The following is a 15,764-nucleotide window of genomic DNA, read 5'->3' on the forward strand; positions in this document are numbered from 1 at the left end:
TAAAAAAAAGAACGGATCCAAAAAATTTAAAAAGTCCGACCTGCCGGATTCGAACCAGCGACCTAAGGATTTAGCTGTGCTTACGACTACAGTCCTCCGCTCTACCAACTGAGCTAAGGTCGGATCGTTGAAAGATATCGAAATTATTAATAATAATACATTAAATACTTCTCAATTTTGTCTCAACAATTTTTTAGCTCGACTTTTTGAACATTCAAAGCTATCTTTTTTTGTTTTGGTTACATAGAAACACTTAAAAAAAATAGTTAGAAAATCAAATCAAACTTTCAAAATTCTAAAAATAAAACTATGATTTCAATGAAAAAACTCTACGGTTCAACAATTTTAGTTTGTCAAAATCGTTGCTATTCTAGACAAAATTATTATAACCCAAAAAACATGAAATCATCTTTTATGGATTTTGAAATTGATTCGATCATTATTTGGAACTTACTTAAAATTCAAGACAATTTAGATGCTATTCAAATTTTTCACTAATGAGATGTTATTATGGGCTTTTCCTTTTTGTGCATGAATTTAATTATTGCTCACATTTTGGCATCTAGTACTATGCACGCCTAACCAAAGTCTCCATTTTCTAGCTTGAGATCATCCCCATGGATCAATATTGTTATGGTTAATTATTGATATCTCATTAGCTCCTTGTTCTCCGTATTAAAAGAAAAAACTGGACATATCTTTAGCTTTATCGTGAATTGTTAGAATTAGATAGGTTTTTTTTTTTACAATTAGATAAATAAACTAATTGAGACCCATTGTGTTTTCAATTAGGAATTATTGTTAAACCAATATGTTTCGAAGTGAATTTACCCAATTAACATGAAATATGTATTCACACAAGATTTTCATATCAAAGATTTAATTCGTAAAGTTAAACTTGTGTTGATGTTGTATTTATATTGATTTGATGCGATGTGGTTCGTTATTTAGTATCTAATCCTCTGATTCTCTCTCAATTGAATGTCTACGCTTAATTTGAGGAAGCAAAGCATATGATGTTCTTGAGTAGGAGTCATAGAAGAAAGCTTGTATTTTCAAAAGAGTTTTAATCTTTCAATGCGGTCGACTTCATGAGTTAAGGAGTCTTCTGGTTCTTGAGAAAACTCCTTTATTTTATAGAGTCCTCTAGTATGGGCTTGGTTGGTCAATGGGCCAAACCCATGGGCTCAACCACATGGATTTTGGTCATATTTAGCATTTGGGCTAAGTTAAGCTTATTTTTTTTACTTAGTTGAACTTTAACCCAAGTAATAATATTTAATTGAATTAAAATAATTAACTTGATCAAAACGGTCATAATGAAAATATGTGACATCATCCAAATTGGCCAATTTATTCTTCAATTTCATTTTAGGACCATCACAAGAAATTCGAGATCTCCTGACACACCTTCACACCGTCAAGCGAAATCGTGTAAGGAGATAGGGCATCTATCACTCCTAAGGTACGCGTCAGAAGTTAGTTCACCATCTCCCGACTATATGTTGTTTAGTGTTGGGAGATATTGACAAACTTTCGACGCTTTACTTAAAGCATCGAGATTTGTAGGGCACTCCGATGCTTATTAGGCTGCGTCGGGAGTTTCCTTTTAAAAACCCTCCCAGATTTGTATTTTACAGATTTGGAAGAAAAGAAGAAAAATTGGGGAGAACGAAGAAAAGGAGTTTCTGTAGCATCTACCCTCTCAACACTCGTGCCATCACAATTTGTCGCATCTACCCCTGTCCTATGGTGTCGTCGAAGTCGCTGCCTGCCCTGTCCTATTCTGGTATGTAACTTTTTTCCTAAGATTTGAGGAAGGGCTTTGGAGATTGGTAGTTGATTATGTTGTTTGGTTCAGTTATGTTGTTTGTTTTGATAGCTATAAAGTTCTAAAATATCCTATTGGAAGGAGTGTGATATGTTTGAAAAAGATCTACACCTTTTTTTTTTGGTGTTTGGTTCATCATTCTTGGTGCTTTTGGTTGATTTCTAATAATGTTTGCATTATTAGTGCTTGTTATGATCGTGTGCGACGTTTGTTCATGGTTATGTCGTGTAAACTCTAAGTGGTTGACTTAGTAGGTGATTAGGATAGGATCATGCGATAAAAAGTGCTTCCTAACTATTATGTTGTTGATTCACAAATTATAAACATGTAGTACAAGATTTCCTATCGCTTACCCAAGTGTAAATGAAACTATAGGTTTCCTGGGTACGCTAGGGTCAAACTCAGGGATTTCTATCAAATCTTAGTTATAAAACTTACTTCTCATCTAGGTAATATACAAACTCTATATAGTATAAAGTAAAAGTATGTATATGTACTGAACTTAATATCTACACTAGAGATTCTTTAAAGATGACAAGAAGTGGGACAAGAGTGGAAAGTGAACTAACTTATGTTAAGAAGGTGTGAATGATGGTTTTTACGCTATACGTGGTTAAGCTACGCGATAGACCTTGATGTCATATAAAGCAGTTAACTATTATCTTTTAATTAAGGCAAACACCTCTTAGCGCCTTAAACGCCACACTTACTTGCCTCTTAGGATGCAAATGATAAAGCTTAGTTAATTGATAGCTATCTAGAAGTTGTCTTATTAAGCTCATATTACCTCTCTTTTAAAGTGACAACCTCTCGACACCAAATCACCACACTTATTCTCCTTTCAGGACACAAATGATGGAGGTTTAATCGCCTAGGTGGAGGTTGTCTCCAAACTCCCTCTTATATGCATTAGTTATGTTCTTGCTACTTACTCTCTCGAGTAGTGGGCAACAAACGCTAGCTAAGTTATGGGATTAAGCTCAACTAACGTGATAAACCTTATAAGTTACACTTCTTATCAAGAACTTATCACAAGCCTAAACTACCTATAACACTTTGACAGATGAATAGGAAAGATATGATAAATTGAAAAGGAATAAATTTGTAATGTATTAAAGAATATAGGTTTTGGTCACTGTACAATATAAACTCATACATTATAATGAAATACAAAAATGGAAAGTAAAGGGATGAAAGGCAGGTCGCAGAATGCCTAAGCATTCTTCAAGTCTTTTACAAGTTAGGTGAAAGACAATGGACTTTTTTTCTAATCTCTCTCTAAACTCTCACTTACAAGTTTGACCAGAGAAGAGGATGGAAGCTCTTTATAGAAGGTGGAAAAGCTAATCCTTTCCGTCGACTCTAATGGAGCTCTCTAGGTTTTGGTCCATTCAGATCGTCTCTTTTACATGGTAGGGATGGAGTCCTTTAAAGGCTACTTTCAGCAAGAAACTTATATTCTTCTAATCATGTTAACGCCGATTGTAGTCTTTGTCAAGCCACATCACTTCAACTACCATTTCTTGTCCTCTAGTGAATTTTTATCGCATGTTGATGTGGTTCCTCGCTAAAAGATGTTTAGTTGCCAAACAAGTTTCTTATCGCGTAGAATGCGCTCCTCTAGGATTCACTGTCTTTCTTCTTTTCTTTATAAATCTACGATAAAATATTGAAAATAGGGTAAAACAGGCATGAAAACTTATGCAAGTCGCATTCTCTTACATTTATGAAATTACGATAGAAGTTACGTGTTTTGACACTTTTATCCCGTGTTTTGGCTCCATTGTTCTACTTAAAAGCCCATTATAACTTGTATTTCTACAAGTTATCGACTAGCTATGGTCTTAAAGAGGAAAGCCAGTGGCTGTTTACCATAGAGATACTTGGTCTGAGCAATTTCTTAAGTGAATTTAGAAGATAAGAATCGAAGAGTTTATTATTACATTTTTTTTAATAATAATAATAGGATTGAGGATGGTGAGGTTTGAGTTGGCTGTTTGAGGGTGTTTTTTACTTATGTTAATAATGCTCTTGATTTTTATCAGCTAATTTTGAGATGAAATTTATCCCTTCCATTTTTCTATTCTCTGTATACTTTAATGAAAGACTTTGGGAACTGAATTATTTCTTTTGTTTAACTTGGTTTTTGTGTCTACATGTATTGTGGCATCATTTCCATACAATTTCCACAAGTCAGGAGATTTTTTCAAGGAGTTGGACATATCCCTTCAATTCACACAGGATCATCAGTGATTGACACTTCATGTTAGGTCTTGTAACTTGGATGACACTTTATGTGAATTTCATAAATTTACATGAGTTTGCACTAATATTATTTTTTTTTCTTAGATAGCTCTAAACCCACTCGTAAGACACATGACCACTCACAAAACATGGAGTTAGAGAAATACGTCAGCAGACATGAAAAAATTCCAATCTCCTTCACACAAGAAACAGAGAAGCCAATCTCTCCATATGTTGTTCGATTCAGCAACACTATTAGTGTTGCCGTTAGAGATGCATTTCTAGTCTGGTGCCTTAGGTTTGTAGATGTTGCACTAGAATATATCGAGATTGTTAAGGGTGATTTACAGGTAAGTTTATTAGTTTACATCCTAACCCACATATATAGAAACATAATCCATTTGTTCTTTCCTTTGTAGTGCTATTTCATGCTTGATTTTATAGAGCATGCAGTTAATAGATTCATTGAAAGAGTCTTTTAAAAGTTTACAAAGGATCTTAGTGTCGTGCTTAACTGAGATTGGCCAAGAAAAACAAAATTACGAGTTTTTTAAAATTGTGCTACTATTGAAATGTAAACAAAAAGGTGCTATTTTCATAATTTTCCTACTTTTTCCTTTCAACAACGTGCGTAATATATTTGGTACACGATCGTTTAGATTTGGCTATTGTTTGGTACACAATTATTTAGATTTGGTTGTTTAAGTTTAGATAGTCAAATCTAAACGATTTATTTTTTCAATTCATCATTTAATTTGGTTACACGATCGTTTAATTTATTTACACGATCATTTGATTTAATTACTCGATCGTTTAGATTTGGTTATAGGGCTGTTTATATTTGGTCATTTAGATTTGGCTACACAATTGTCTAGATTTGACTATCCCAAATCTAAACGATTTTTTTTCAAAATTTGGTAGTTTAGATTTGGCTAAACAAATTTTTTCAAAATTCTTCTGGTACACGATTGTTTAGATTTGTTTACATGATCGTTTATTTTCTCAATATTCTTTGGTACACGATCATTTAGATTTGGCTGAACGATTTTTTTTAATTTTCTTTTGGTACACGATTGTTTATTATTTTTTACACTATCGTTCAGATTTGGCTACTTCAATCTAAATGATTTTTTTCAAGATTCTTTATAGACGATCTTTTAGATTTGGTTACTCTAATCTAAACAACCTAAAAAAAATAGGAGGAAAAGAAGAAAGATGATGAAAAGAAACCACAATGAAAAGAAAAGAATAGAAAAAGAAGAAGGACGATAGAAATAAATCAGATTTGGTTACTCAAATCTAAATGATGTAAAAAAAAAAAGAAGAGAAAAAGAAGAAAGACGATAGAAAGAAATTGTAGCGTAAAATAAAGAGGAAACGAAGAAAGACGATAGAAAAAAAATAAGAAAGACAGAATGACAAACCTGAAATATTTAAAAAGTTGCTAACTTTATGAAATTTGTTATACAGCCGTAAATATTTGAGTAGTTTGTTATATTTATAAAAATTTACCATATATAAAAGACCCAATTATCTTTACTATAACCACTTTATCTCGTACCTTGTCTCTTCGTTAAAACCCATCTTTATCTCATATTCTCTTTCTTCGTTAAAACTCATTTTCCCCACGTTCCGCTTTAATTAAACAACACAAATTAAATATATGTTTAATCACTTAACCAATTCCACCAACTCAGTTTTTCTTAAATTCAAAATTACAAAACTAATATCCCTAACCAATTAATTCACAACATAAACGAACTCTTAAACTTAGAGTGTATTTGGATTATTTATGAATTTTTTTTCAAGAATACATTTTATTATAAATACTTTCTTTAAAATGAATTTAAAATTTGAACGCCTATATGTTTGATTAGATTTTTTATTAGTGTTTATACATACAATTTTGTTTAAAAATCTATTTTACAATTTTGTTTAAAAACCTATTTTCTCAAATTTTAGTTAAGAGTGTTTTCTTCCAAATGCATTAATTTTCAATCTTATTTTTTAAAAATGCATTTTGATGATTTTTTTTAAACCATCAAAATGTGCCCTTAATTAATTCAAAGACAACTCAAGTTAAAAATCATCTTAAATTTGGGGTGTTAGACGAAATAACATTAAACTCCAATATGTTCCCCTGCCTAACTTGTTGATATATTCACAAAAGACTACCAATCAGTTTCATATGCTTCGATCCAAATTCACGCGTAGCATTAAGCGTATCAGTTTTAGAGAGGATATTTGTTGGGGTTGATGCTCTAAATCTCGTGGTCTTGCATTTTGTAATTTTATATATTATACAAACTTTTATTTATATAATAAAATAAAGTGTTTTATTTTATTTAATATTTAGTTGCATTAACCCACAAAACCAATAAACTAACATCCAAGGTTATCTTCTGTAACCTAAACATGTATGTGGAAACATACAAGTGGATCATGTTTAAGTGATAACCTAAATGGTCTGTAGTAAATGGATATGGCTCGGTACCTTATCCTGGTGACACTACGAATGTAGCCTGCTTTATAGTTGTTACAATTGTTCTAAAGTGCTACAAATGATTTGATTCTAAATATTCATGTTAAGACATTAGAGCGGGGGTATTCTATATAAAGAGTTTATATAAGACTGGACTTTGAAATAAATAATCTCTCTTATTAACATCATTACTAGTTGAGACTACATTTCACCAGAATGACCATAGGTGACTTGACCTGAATCCTGAGTGAGTTGTGAACTCCTGCCTATGAAGATGGTCCTTTAATTTGCATGGGTGAGAGTGGCCTATGTCGCCGACTCAATATGCCTACCATTTTGGGGATTCGTTTGATTGGGGAGCTGGGAACACAGCTACACAAGAAGGAATTCACTCCTTCTCTATAGATAAAGTAAGTAGAGAAATTGCTCTCCTAAGGGCTGATTCCAAGGCTTGAACAATGTGGCGCCATAGCCTCTCTTGGTCTGAGAAGAGTTAAATTATAGTAAGACTATAATTATTGTTCATTAAAGGAATCGGTGGTACTTAAGGAGTTAGATGTAACTACAGAGGCAAAACGATAATTTTTCGCCTGACTGTACTTATGAGCAATTTGTAAAAGGTCATTGCACTGTTGATTAGTTATATTTAATGGACACAAAAATATATATACAGTAAGAAGAGTGCAACTATTAGTCATTCACTATTAGTCTTTAGTGGAATGACTAATAGTTAATGAATATAGATTAATTTAATTAAAGAGTTTAATTAATTACATTAGACCTTCAATCCAATTTGAATTGTTCAAATTGATTACAGGAAATAAATTGTATATGATACAATTAATATAATGTATCAAATATGTTATAATATAAAGTTTTTATTAGAGAAGTTAATATTTGAATATGATTCAAATAATAATAATAATATGAATAAGATTCATAAATAAACTATAAGTTAAAATTAATATGGATTTGATTCATATTAGAACTAAAGATCATATGAGAGATCTAAACCATTGGTTATATTATATAAGAATAATATAAAGTTTATATTATATGAGATATAATATAAATTAAATTTATATTAATTTTATTTTATTCTAATTAATATAGTTTTTTAAATAAATAAGTTGGGAGTTATTCTATGGGAAAGAGGGAGGAAGTTATTCTTTACCTCTAGAATAACGAGAAGACTTCGTGGTACTCTTGAAAGTTTGAAAGAAGAGTTCTGTAAAAGGTTTTATACCTTTTCCTCCCTAGAAGCCTTGCTTAGGCTTTTTGTTTTTAATTTGTTGGTTTTACAAATTGAATTTCACACACCTTTTACTCCATGGAAGCATGTTTAGGCTTTTTGTTTTTCTTTGAATTTGTTGGTTTTACAAATTGAATTTCACTTGCACGCCGTTCACACGCTTTCGCTTTGGGAATTCCATTTCTTCAACATCATCATATATAGTTAAACTGGTTTTAAGTCTCTTGATTTTTGTTATAACTTAGTTGTTGTTATGTTTGTCATACTCTCAAATATCAATTATATCAATGATAATACACCAAAAACCATTTCATTGGCCCTTAGTTTTCAGAAAACAACTAAGGGACATGAAACAATAACAAGTGAGAGTAGAGAGAAATAAATTTTGGACTTATAAAAACCATCATCAATCAACATGTTATAATTAATATTCTATGCTAGTCGTAACTATTGAATAACCATAATTATTCACCAACCAACCTCAACAATATAAAAACAACAGCGAACCACTTTATGTCATGTTGTGTGTTCCTAAATGATGATTATTTATTTTCTCCTAATTTGGACTGAATTTCTTTCACCATTTTTCGTTTACTCATCTTCTTCATCTTCCTCCTCTTCCTTCTCTTCACCTTCCTTATCTTCGTGATCCTCCTCTTCCTCTTCATCTTCATCTTCTTCATCTACCTCTTCCTCTTCCTCTTCCTCTTCATCATCTTCCTCTTCATCTTCTTCATCTTCTTCCAACTCTGCCTCGTCATCCTCTTCATCTCCTTCTTCTTCATACAACATGATGGTCGTCGATGATGGGGATAGTGGCTTTCTCGCCTCACCCACGATCTTCATGATTTCTTCCACACTCTGTTTAGAGAAGGCTGGTACACCCCTCATGCAAAATAAGGCTTGGCCAGCTTCTGTTAGTTCCCTTGGCAAGTTCTTTAAGAACCATGGATGACACTTAATCTCTTTCATCGAAATTCTCTGTTCGTAGAATTATGTCGAGGTTGTAAGGATTACATAAAAGAAAAGTGGTATATATAGATATAATCCAAAAATTCATGTGATGCGGTGATGGTAAAAATTGGAAACAAATGAGGTAACTTCACTACATTTTACAAACTGATCAAGTTCTCATGCTCTAGTTTTATTATTATTATTATTATTATTATTATTATTATTATTATTATTATTATTATTATTTTATTTTGTTTTCTTTTAACTAAGTGGTATGTAAGATAAAGTGAATACAATCTTTTGTTTTGGCATGTAATTTTACTAGATTTTCATTTGGTAGGGTCTATCAAGGTTGATCAAATTGTCAACCATTTTAGAATGACAGTTCAAAATACCAAACAAAACATTAAATGTGAAGAAATTTTGTATAGAAATCAAAATAATTAGGAAATGAGAAAAATAAATTAGTTTGTCACATAAAAATATACCCTAGAGGGATTTCGAACAAAGATGCGAGCGAGTAGTTGTCGACAATCTTGAGACATGTGAACAAAGTCTGGAATTTTATACTGTACAGCCATTATTCGCTGCAAAAGAACAAAACCAGAAGTGAGAAATAGATGATGACCGAATTTTAATGAAATTAGTTTAAAACGTAGTATGGAAAGTAATGAACCGTAACAGTTTTGTGGAAGTTCTTGGAATCATTGGGGTCTTCAAAAGGGTATGCACCAACCAACATAACATAGAGAGTAACTCCACATGACCATATATCTGCAACCTGAAAGAAACACAGGACAAAAGAGAAGACAATAATGTGTGTGTATATATATATGTGTATGTGTGCTTGTTTATATAATTAATTAGTTAGCTTGAAGCTACAAGGCCATAGTCAAGTAATTTAATTAGCAGATGATTTTTGAAATAGTAAACACCTTTCCATCATATTGTCCTTCAACTAGAACCTCTGGTGCTGAATATGTTGGAGAACCAACAGCTGTATTTGGCGTTGAATGCAACGGGTATAACTACAATACAAAACAAATTAAACAATACAGCGACATAAAGTATATATAGTAATTAATGAAGTTCACATGATCATGCATGCATCTCCCGTTTAATAATTGAAGACGACACTGCAATAATAATAATAGTAGTAATAAAAATGTAACTGTGTAGTTCGATTATCTCACTGCACATACTTTTCCATCATGTTGCTCTTTTGGTAGATCCTCTGGTGCTGCGTATGTTGTTGAACCAACATTTATGTTTGGTTTTGAATACAACATGGATGACTGTCCAACCAAATTCACCATACCAACAACATAAAGGTAACAACATATAAAAGTAATATAAAATTCTCATATATATTCAAACAGACCTTGGAGAAACCAAAATCACAGATCTTCAAGCGTGGGGCTGGAAATCCATCTAAAAGGATATTGTCTAGTTTTAAATCTCTATGACATATTTCCTGCATAAATAACGCCATTTCGCATCGAACAAAAAATAAAAAAATGGTATTGGATCTTAAACAATAAAGTATATATAAAGGAGCTTAATAAATTTATAATTAATCTTACCAATGAATGAAAATAATCGACTCCACAAATCAGCTGCTGGAAGAAATATCTCGCCTAAATCAAAATAAGATCAAAGAGTTCCACAATCTCAACAATTCCAGAAAATAAATAAATAAATAAATAAATAAATAAAGCGGCCTCATTTGACAGTGATTATATTTAACTTTACCATGATTTTCATACTCTCTCAAATACAAGAGTTAAATCCTACATAAACCGTAAAATAAAGAATAAAGAAAAAATAATTCTTTTTGGTGTTTTTCTAAACTAAAACCTTGTTTTTTAAAATATTCGTAAAAAAAATCAAATTTTATTCATAATTTAAATTTTTAGAAAGAACACACTTTTATCGCTAATTTACATTGAAAAAAACGTGATTTACTCGTGTGTGTGTATATATATATGACAAAATTTAAAAATATTTACCATTCATATAAAAAAAAGATTTAAATAGAAGACCTACTTTAATTTACACACAAATTTAAACAAATGTCTCAAAATTTCATTAATTTTCTAAATTAAGATTTAAGATCCGTAAGCATCATTCTATCCCTTACATTAATTATACATAATATATATTTTCGAAATTATATGATAATATATACCATAATTACTTTATATCATATTTATTATGAATCTTAAAGCTTACCTATTTTAATAAATTAAATATATAATAATTTAATTTAATTTAATTTTTATTATATTATATGCAAATTAATTATGGTATATATTTTAGTCAAATTTGATAATAAATATATTGAATATTTTCCACAAAAGAAACATTTTTGTCTTAATTATACATTGAACAAATGTTTTCTATCTACGATTTACTATTTTTGGCGTCTTTCACCATTTTTTCGTCTACTTTACATTGTCTTTCACCCGATTCTGTCTGATTTGTTTCAAATTTCGATCAATATTTATTTTTTCGGTCATCTCCTATCAGACGTCTTTCACCCTTTTTCCGTCCATTTATCTGGTGAGTGTATATACATATTATTTTATTCGTTCAAGTTTCCGATAAAAAAAAAATTTACTGTGAACTTTTCGGTCATCTCCTTCAATTATTAGTTTCATGTTATTAATTTTCTTTCTTGAATTATGAAATATAGTATACAATATATGATGAACTTTTTTCATTTTCTTATTTAAATACTAGTGTGCGAGTAATGAACTTCTGTTTTAAATATAGTATACAGTATATAATAAACTTCTTGTCCCTTTCTTAGTATATACTATTGCATTATTAAAATAATTTTATGTTAGTGCTTATTATTTACCCATTCATTTTTATAAGAATATATAAGCAGTGACACATATTTATTATATACCAAAGCATATTTCAAATATTGTTATTATATGATCATTATATACTCATGCATATTTGCAATAACACGTAAGTAGTGACTCATATAAATTTCACAACCATACTATATTTCACAATTTCATATACATAATTAATAATATGAAACAAATATGCACTCATCGGAAAAATTTGAAGAAGATGAACAAAATAAGAAAGAATGGATGGAGAGAGATTGGAAAGTGCAAAAGAGATCGGACGAAGGGAAGAATTTTTGAACAAAATCACCAAAAGAAAAATAATTAAGAGGTAATTTTGATTATAATATTACTATAATAAAATTAATCACATACCATATTTACATAGGATATCTAATAAATACAAATCTTAAGCGCATGCAATGACCCACTTTCCTTATTTCATTTTTCTATTTCTTTAATATATTATTAATAATAAACATGGGTAGTTTGGTCTTTTGGAATCTACATTTGTGTAAAATTAAAGCATATTAGCTATTTATGAAAAATTTGGCAACATTAGGTCCAACTTGTAATACAATACCCCTATTTAGGCTATACTAATTAGAACCCCTATAAAAAAAGAGCCCATAAAGCCCATGGTTAAATTTTCATAAATTACCAAGTTTCCCTTCTAAATCTTCTTTGTCTCGGTGTCCATTTCGCCAATTTTTTTCTTCTTAACCTTTCTTTCAAGGTTTTTCTTTCTCCTTTCTAAGAGCTTCAAATCTCCATTGTCCCTTATATCAATTCTCTCTTTTCGGCTCCTATTCTAGGCTTTCTATTTTAGCAAATGCAGCTGTTTCTCTGATGAATTGCCAATACTCCAACTATCTTCAATCCAACTTCATTTCTCACTACCAAGAATGCGACATTTCTCAGTTCTTCTGTTGGATCCTCCACAATGTCTTTCACAAAGCCACCTTCTGTCGTCACTACACTAATTGCACCCTCAAGCACAAGCTCTCCCATTTTTGTCCTCTTTGTTTCGATGTTTACGACAATTAACTCCTCCGTCGTCTCACCACCTAGTTATGTGCTTTAGTTGCACTTCAATCTCACATCTCTTGCGTCTCCTTTTGATTTTTCTCTATCTTCCTATGTCCTTTCTACTAAGATCCTTGTTTTGTCTTCTTCAATGATTTTGACTCTAACGGTGGCCTTTGTCATTCGGAGTCCATTGTCGCCTTTTTAGCTAGGAGAAATGTTGATGCTAAATTAGCAAAAATGATTGTCTCGTTGTGACTCATGTGTCTACTCAATCCATGAGGAAAGCAGCTTTTGATGTTAGGGCTATTGCGAATATGAAGATTAAGAATGCTGCGTTTGCAAAGAAACAAGCAATTCTCGCATTGGAATGACTTGAGTATCTTGTTCTTCAGGAGAAGGATAAAAATAGATATGCTAAAAGCAATGGAGATATTGTTGCTAGTGAGAGGAAGATTGACTGTGGCATTCGTAATATAGGGGAATGGTGGGTTTGGTGGGTTTGGTGAAATTGAGTGAAATGGCTTCGGAGTTGCACCACCAACAACTCTGGTTTATTTTTATGGTTTATGGGCGTGTATCTCAGATAGGCACAAACAGATTGCTTTCTTTGTCTATATGAAATATACATAGGTACAATTCTATCTCTATCTTTGTCATGCCCCGTCCTGCCATGCACGTCACACAACTAAGAGGAGGCGTATCGCCTAGACATCCAACGTGTATCTCTTCGCGAGATAAGAAGTTGAACACCTAGCTAGTAAGTGGAATTCTCACTACTCCATCGCAGAGTTCCATCTTGAACTCGAAAGATCTTTTCAAGCTATCGCAATGAAAAACACTAGTTCAGACAATTTAACTTAAACGCCTAGCTTTCAACTCTTAACTCAACTTCTGAGTGATAAGCACCAAAGGAATACAAACATAACACAGCGGAAAAATAATATGGAAAACACACCCCAATTTTATTACTTGGTTTAACACTTCAACAAATACATCTCTTCCTCACAAGCCACTTAGATGAAACCTAAATCCTAAGCTCCATGTCTTCCTTCACTCATTGGATTGCTACTCTTCGCGCCAAGGTGTTCAGGAGTATAAACCCCTTTCTTATCCTTCTCCTTACTCGACTAAGCAATCCATCTCCAAGACAATACTCAACTTATGCACAAAATTGTGCTGCAACGTTCCTTGGACACAATAACTTTAAACCATCCAAAGATGGATAGCTTGATCCTTGCCACAAATCATCTTACCTCTTATTACTTGACCTTAACGCCTGATGACCTAGGAAAGGAAAACTTAATACATAAGTTAAATACTTAGTGAGTGAGGGTTTTTAAAAAAACATTTTTGGGAATAAAAGCCAAGCACAAAACACTTTCTTTTCTCAAATGCGTCTTTTAACGCTTCATTTCGTAAATCACAGAAATCTTACATTAGCTCCTCTTATTCTGTTAAGATTTTATGAGCCCGTGTTATTTGTGAGTACGAAGTTGTGAGATATAATGCGTTTGAGAAGTAGAAGATAATATTTTATTCAAAGGGTTATTGCTGCAACCGTTACTTAATTAACTGGATATTCATGTTATGAGAATAATTTTTTTTATTGTTTCTATTTCTATGGATCGAAAGATGTGATCTGTAAGATTCATCTTTCATCGTTTTTTGCGGAAGAAATCTATAGGGTTGGTAAGTTCCTAACGACGCATGTGAAATCAGATGTAGCCCAATCAAGAAGTTCTAACTTCTGTAAGTGCTTTTTACTTTATTGTGCGTGATATTAATCTTTGAAAATATATACCACATACCATCCTTATGAAGATCGGGTATGAAGTGATAGTAGGTACAAAACTCTGATTGGATGATTGATGAGAAACAGGATCAAGAGGGAGATCTTCATCATTGAAACTCTTAATCAATAAACAAGAGGACACTGATTAAGGGGGAGGCACTAGTACAAATTTGAGTTTTAACGACAATAGTAATCAAAATATTGTGTCGTTAAAAATAAAAAAAGGGTGGGGTGGAAGTAAAATTTATCGTTAAAAATAATAAATACAGAATTTTTAATGACATAGTTTTTACGTCGTTATTTAATTTTTCTTGACATAAATTTTGCGTCGTAAAAATAAACTCCAGTAATTTTTTTTGTCCTATGGAAGGGTAATCTTCTAAGAGGTAAGAGGGCAATGGGTATTCAATTTGTTTGAGAGTTTCTTCTCTTTATTTATACTTTTTGTTTGTGAATTAAATTTGCATCTAAAAAACAACTTGTTTTGATTTTTGTTACAAATTATCTTAATATTTCTTACATATTCTTTTATGTTTTATTTTTTCTACTAACCACTTCCCTTTCAAAATTCATCAATCCAACTCCAATTTTTACTAAAATTCTCTCTAAATTTTATTTTGGAAAAACTCTTCCCTCTCTATTATGCCATTTGTCTCCCAAAAAATCCAGCAATCTTTTTTGATCTAATGAGGAGGTAATCTTCGAAGAGATTGTAGATACAACATTTTATTCTTTATTTATTTATATATTTTTATTTATATTTTACTTTATTTCACTTTATTTTTATTTATTTTGAAAGTTGGATTTGAATTTGAATTTGAATTTAACTTTTTCTTTAAAAAAATGAATATCAATTTTCTCCCTATTTTTCATCAACTCACCCAATTTTCTCTTTCACGATTTTTTCCCTCTGCCTCTTCACGACTCTCCCACCTTCTCCACTCTCAAAACACGATCCTACCCTCACTGCTCTATAAAAACAAAGAGGATTTTTTCTAGAGGATATGTTAGATTGAGATCAATTGGAAGTGTTGAAAAAAAGCTAAGAAAACTATTATGTCAAATTGGTCTTCAAAGGTAATTTTTTTTTAATTTTCTCTGTTTCTCTTCCCTTTTAAGACTGTGAATGGTGTATTTTTTCAAATTTGTTTTTGTTGGAATTTGATTAATTGATTTTATGGTGACTTTAATTTTGTTATGGGTTAGGGTTAGGCCACTTGGGTTTATTGTACTTTTATTGTTGCTTAAAATTTAGCACAAATTAATTTCAATGTGCTTCAAATTGGTTACATTTAGGTACTTAGGCTAATTGAATT

General features: G+C 31.4%; 1 protein-coding gene and 1 non-coding gene across 3 annotated transcripts in view; both read right to left on the bottom strand.

Annotated features, from left to right (window-relative positions):
* Positions 1–34: 34 nt before the first annotated feature.
* Positions 35–123, bottom strand: TRNAY-GUA (transfer RNA tyrosine (anticodon GUA)). The gene is given in 2 exon segments: positions 35–70; positions 87–123. It is a non-coding gene; the product is annotated as a tRNA-Tyr (tRNA).
* A 7,979-nt stretch (positions 124–8,102) lies between these two features.
* The window catches only part of LOC103496177 (serine/threonine-protein kinase SRK2H-like), a 21,437-nt gene continuing 13,775 nt past the window's right edge, over positions 8,103–15,764 (bottom strand). Inside the window, exons 4-10 of one of the 2 annotated variants that reach the window (XM_008457935.3) lie at positions 10,347–10,400; positions 10,145–10,237; positions 9,966–10,058; positions 9,699–9,791; positions 9,440–9,544; positions 9,252–9,350; positions 8,103–8,790 (exon numbers count right to left, since the gene is read on the bottom strand). In XM_008457935.3, the coding sequence (XP_008456157.2) occupies positions 8,401–8,790; positions 9,252–9,350; positions 9,440–9,544; positions 9,699–9,791; positions 9,966–10,058; positions 10,145–10,237; positions 10,347–10,400 (927 nt within the window). In that variant the 3' untranslated portion in view covers positions 8,103–8,400. The remainder of the gene's footprint in view (positions 8,791–9,251; positions 9,351–9,439; positions 9,545–9,698; positions 9,792–9,965; positions 10,059–10,144; positions 10,238–10,346; positions 10,401–15,764) is intronic. The other variant, XM_008457936.3, reaches the window with a different exon arrangement.

The sequence above is a fragment of the Cucumis melo genome, chromosome 6 (genome assembly GCF_025177605.1).
Source record: "Cucumis melo cultivar AY chromosome 6, USDA_Cmelo_AY_1.0, whole genome shotgun sequence".
Classification (NCBI taxonomy): domain Eukaryota; kingdom Viridiplantae; phylum Streptophyta; class Magnoliopsida; order Cucurbitales; family Cucurbitaceae; genus Cucumis; species Cucumis melo.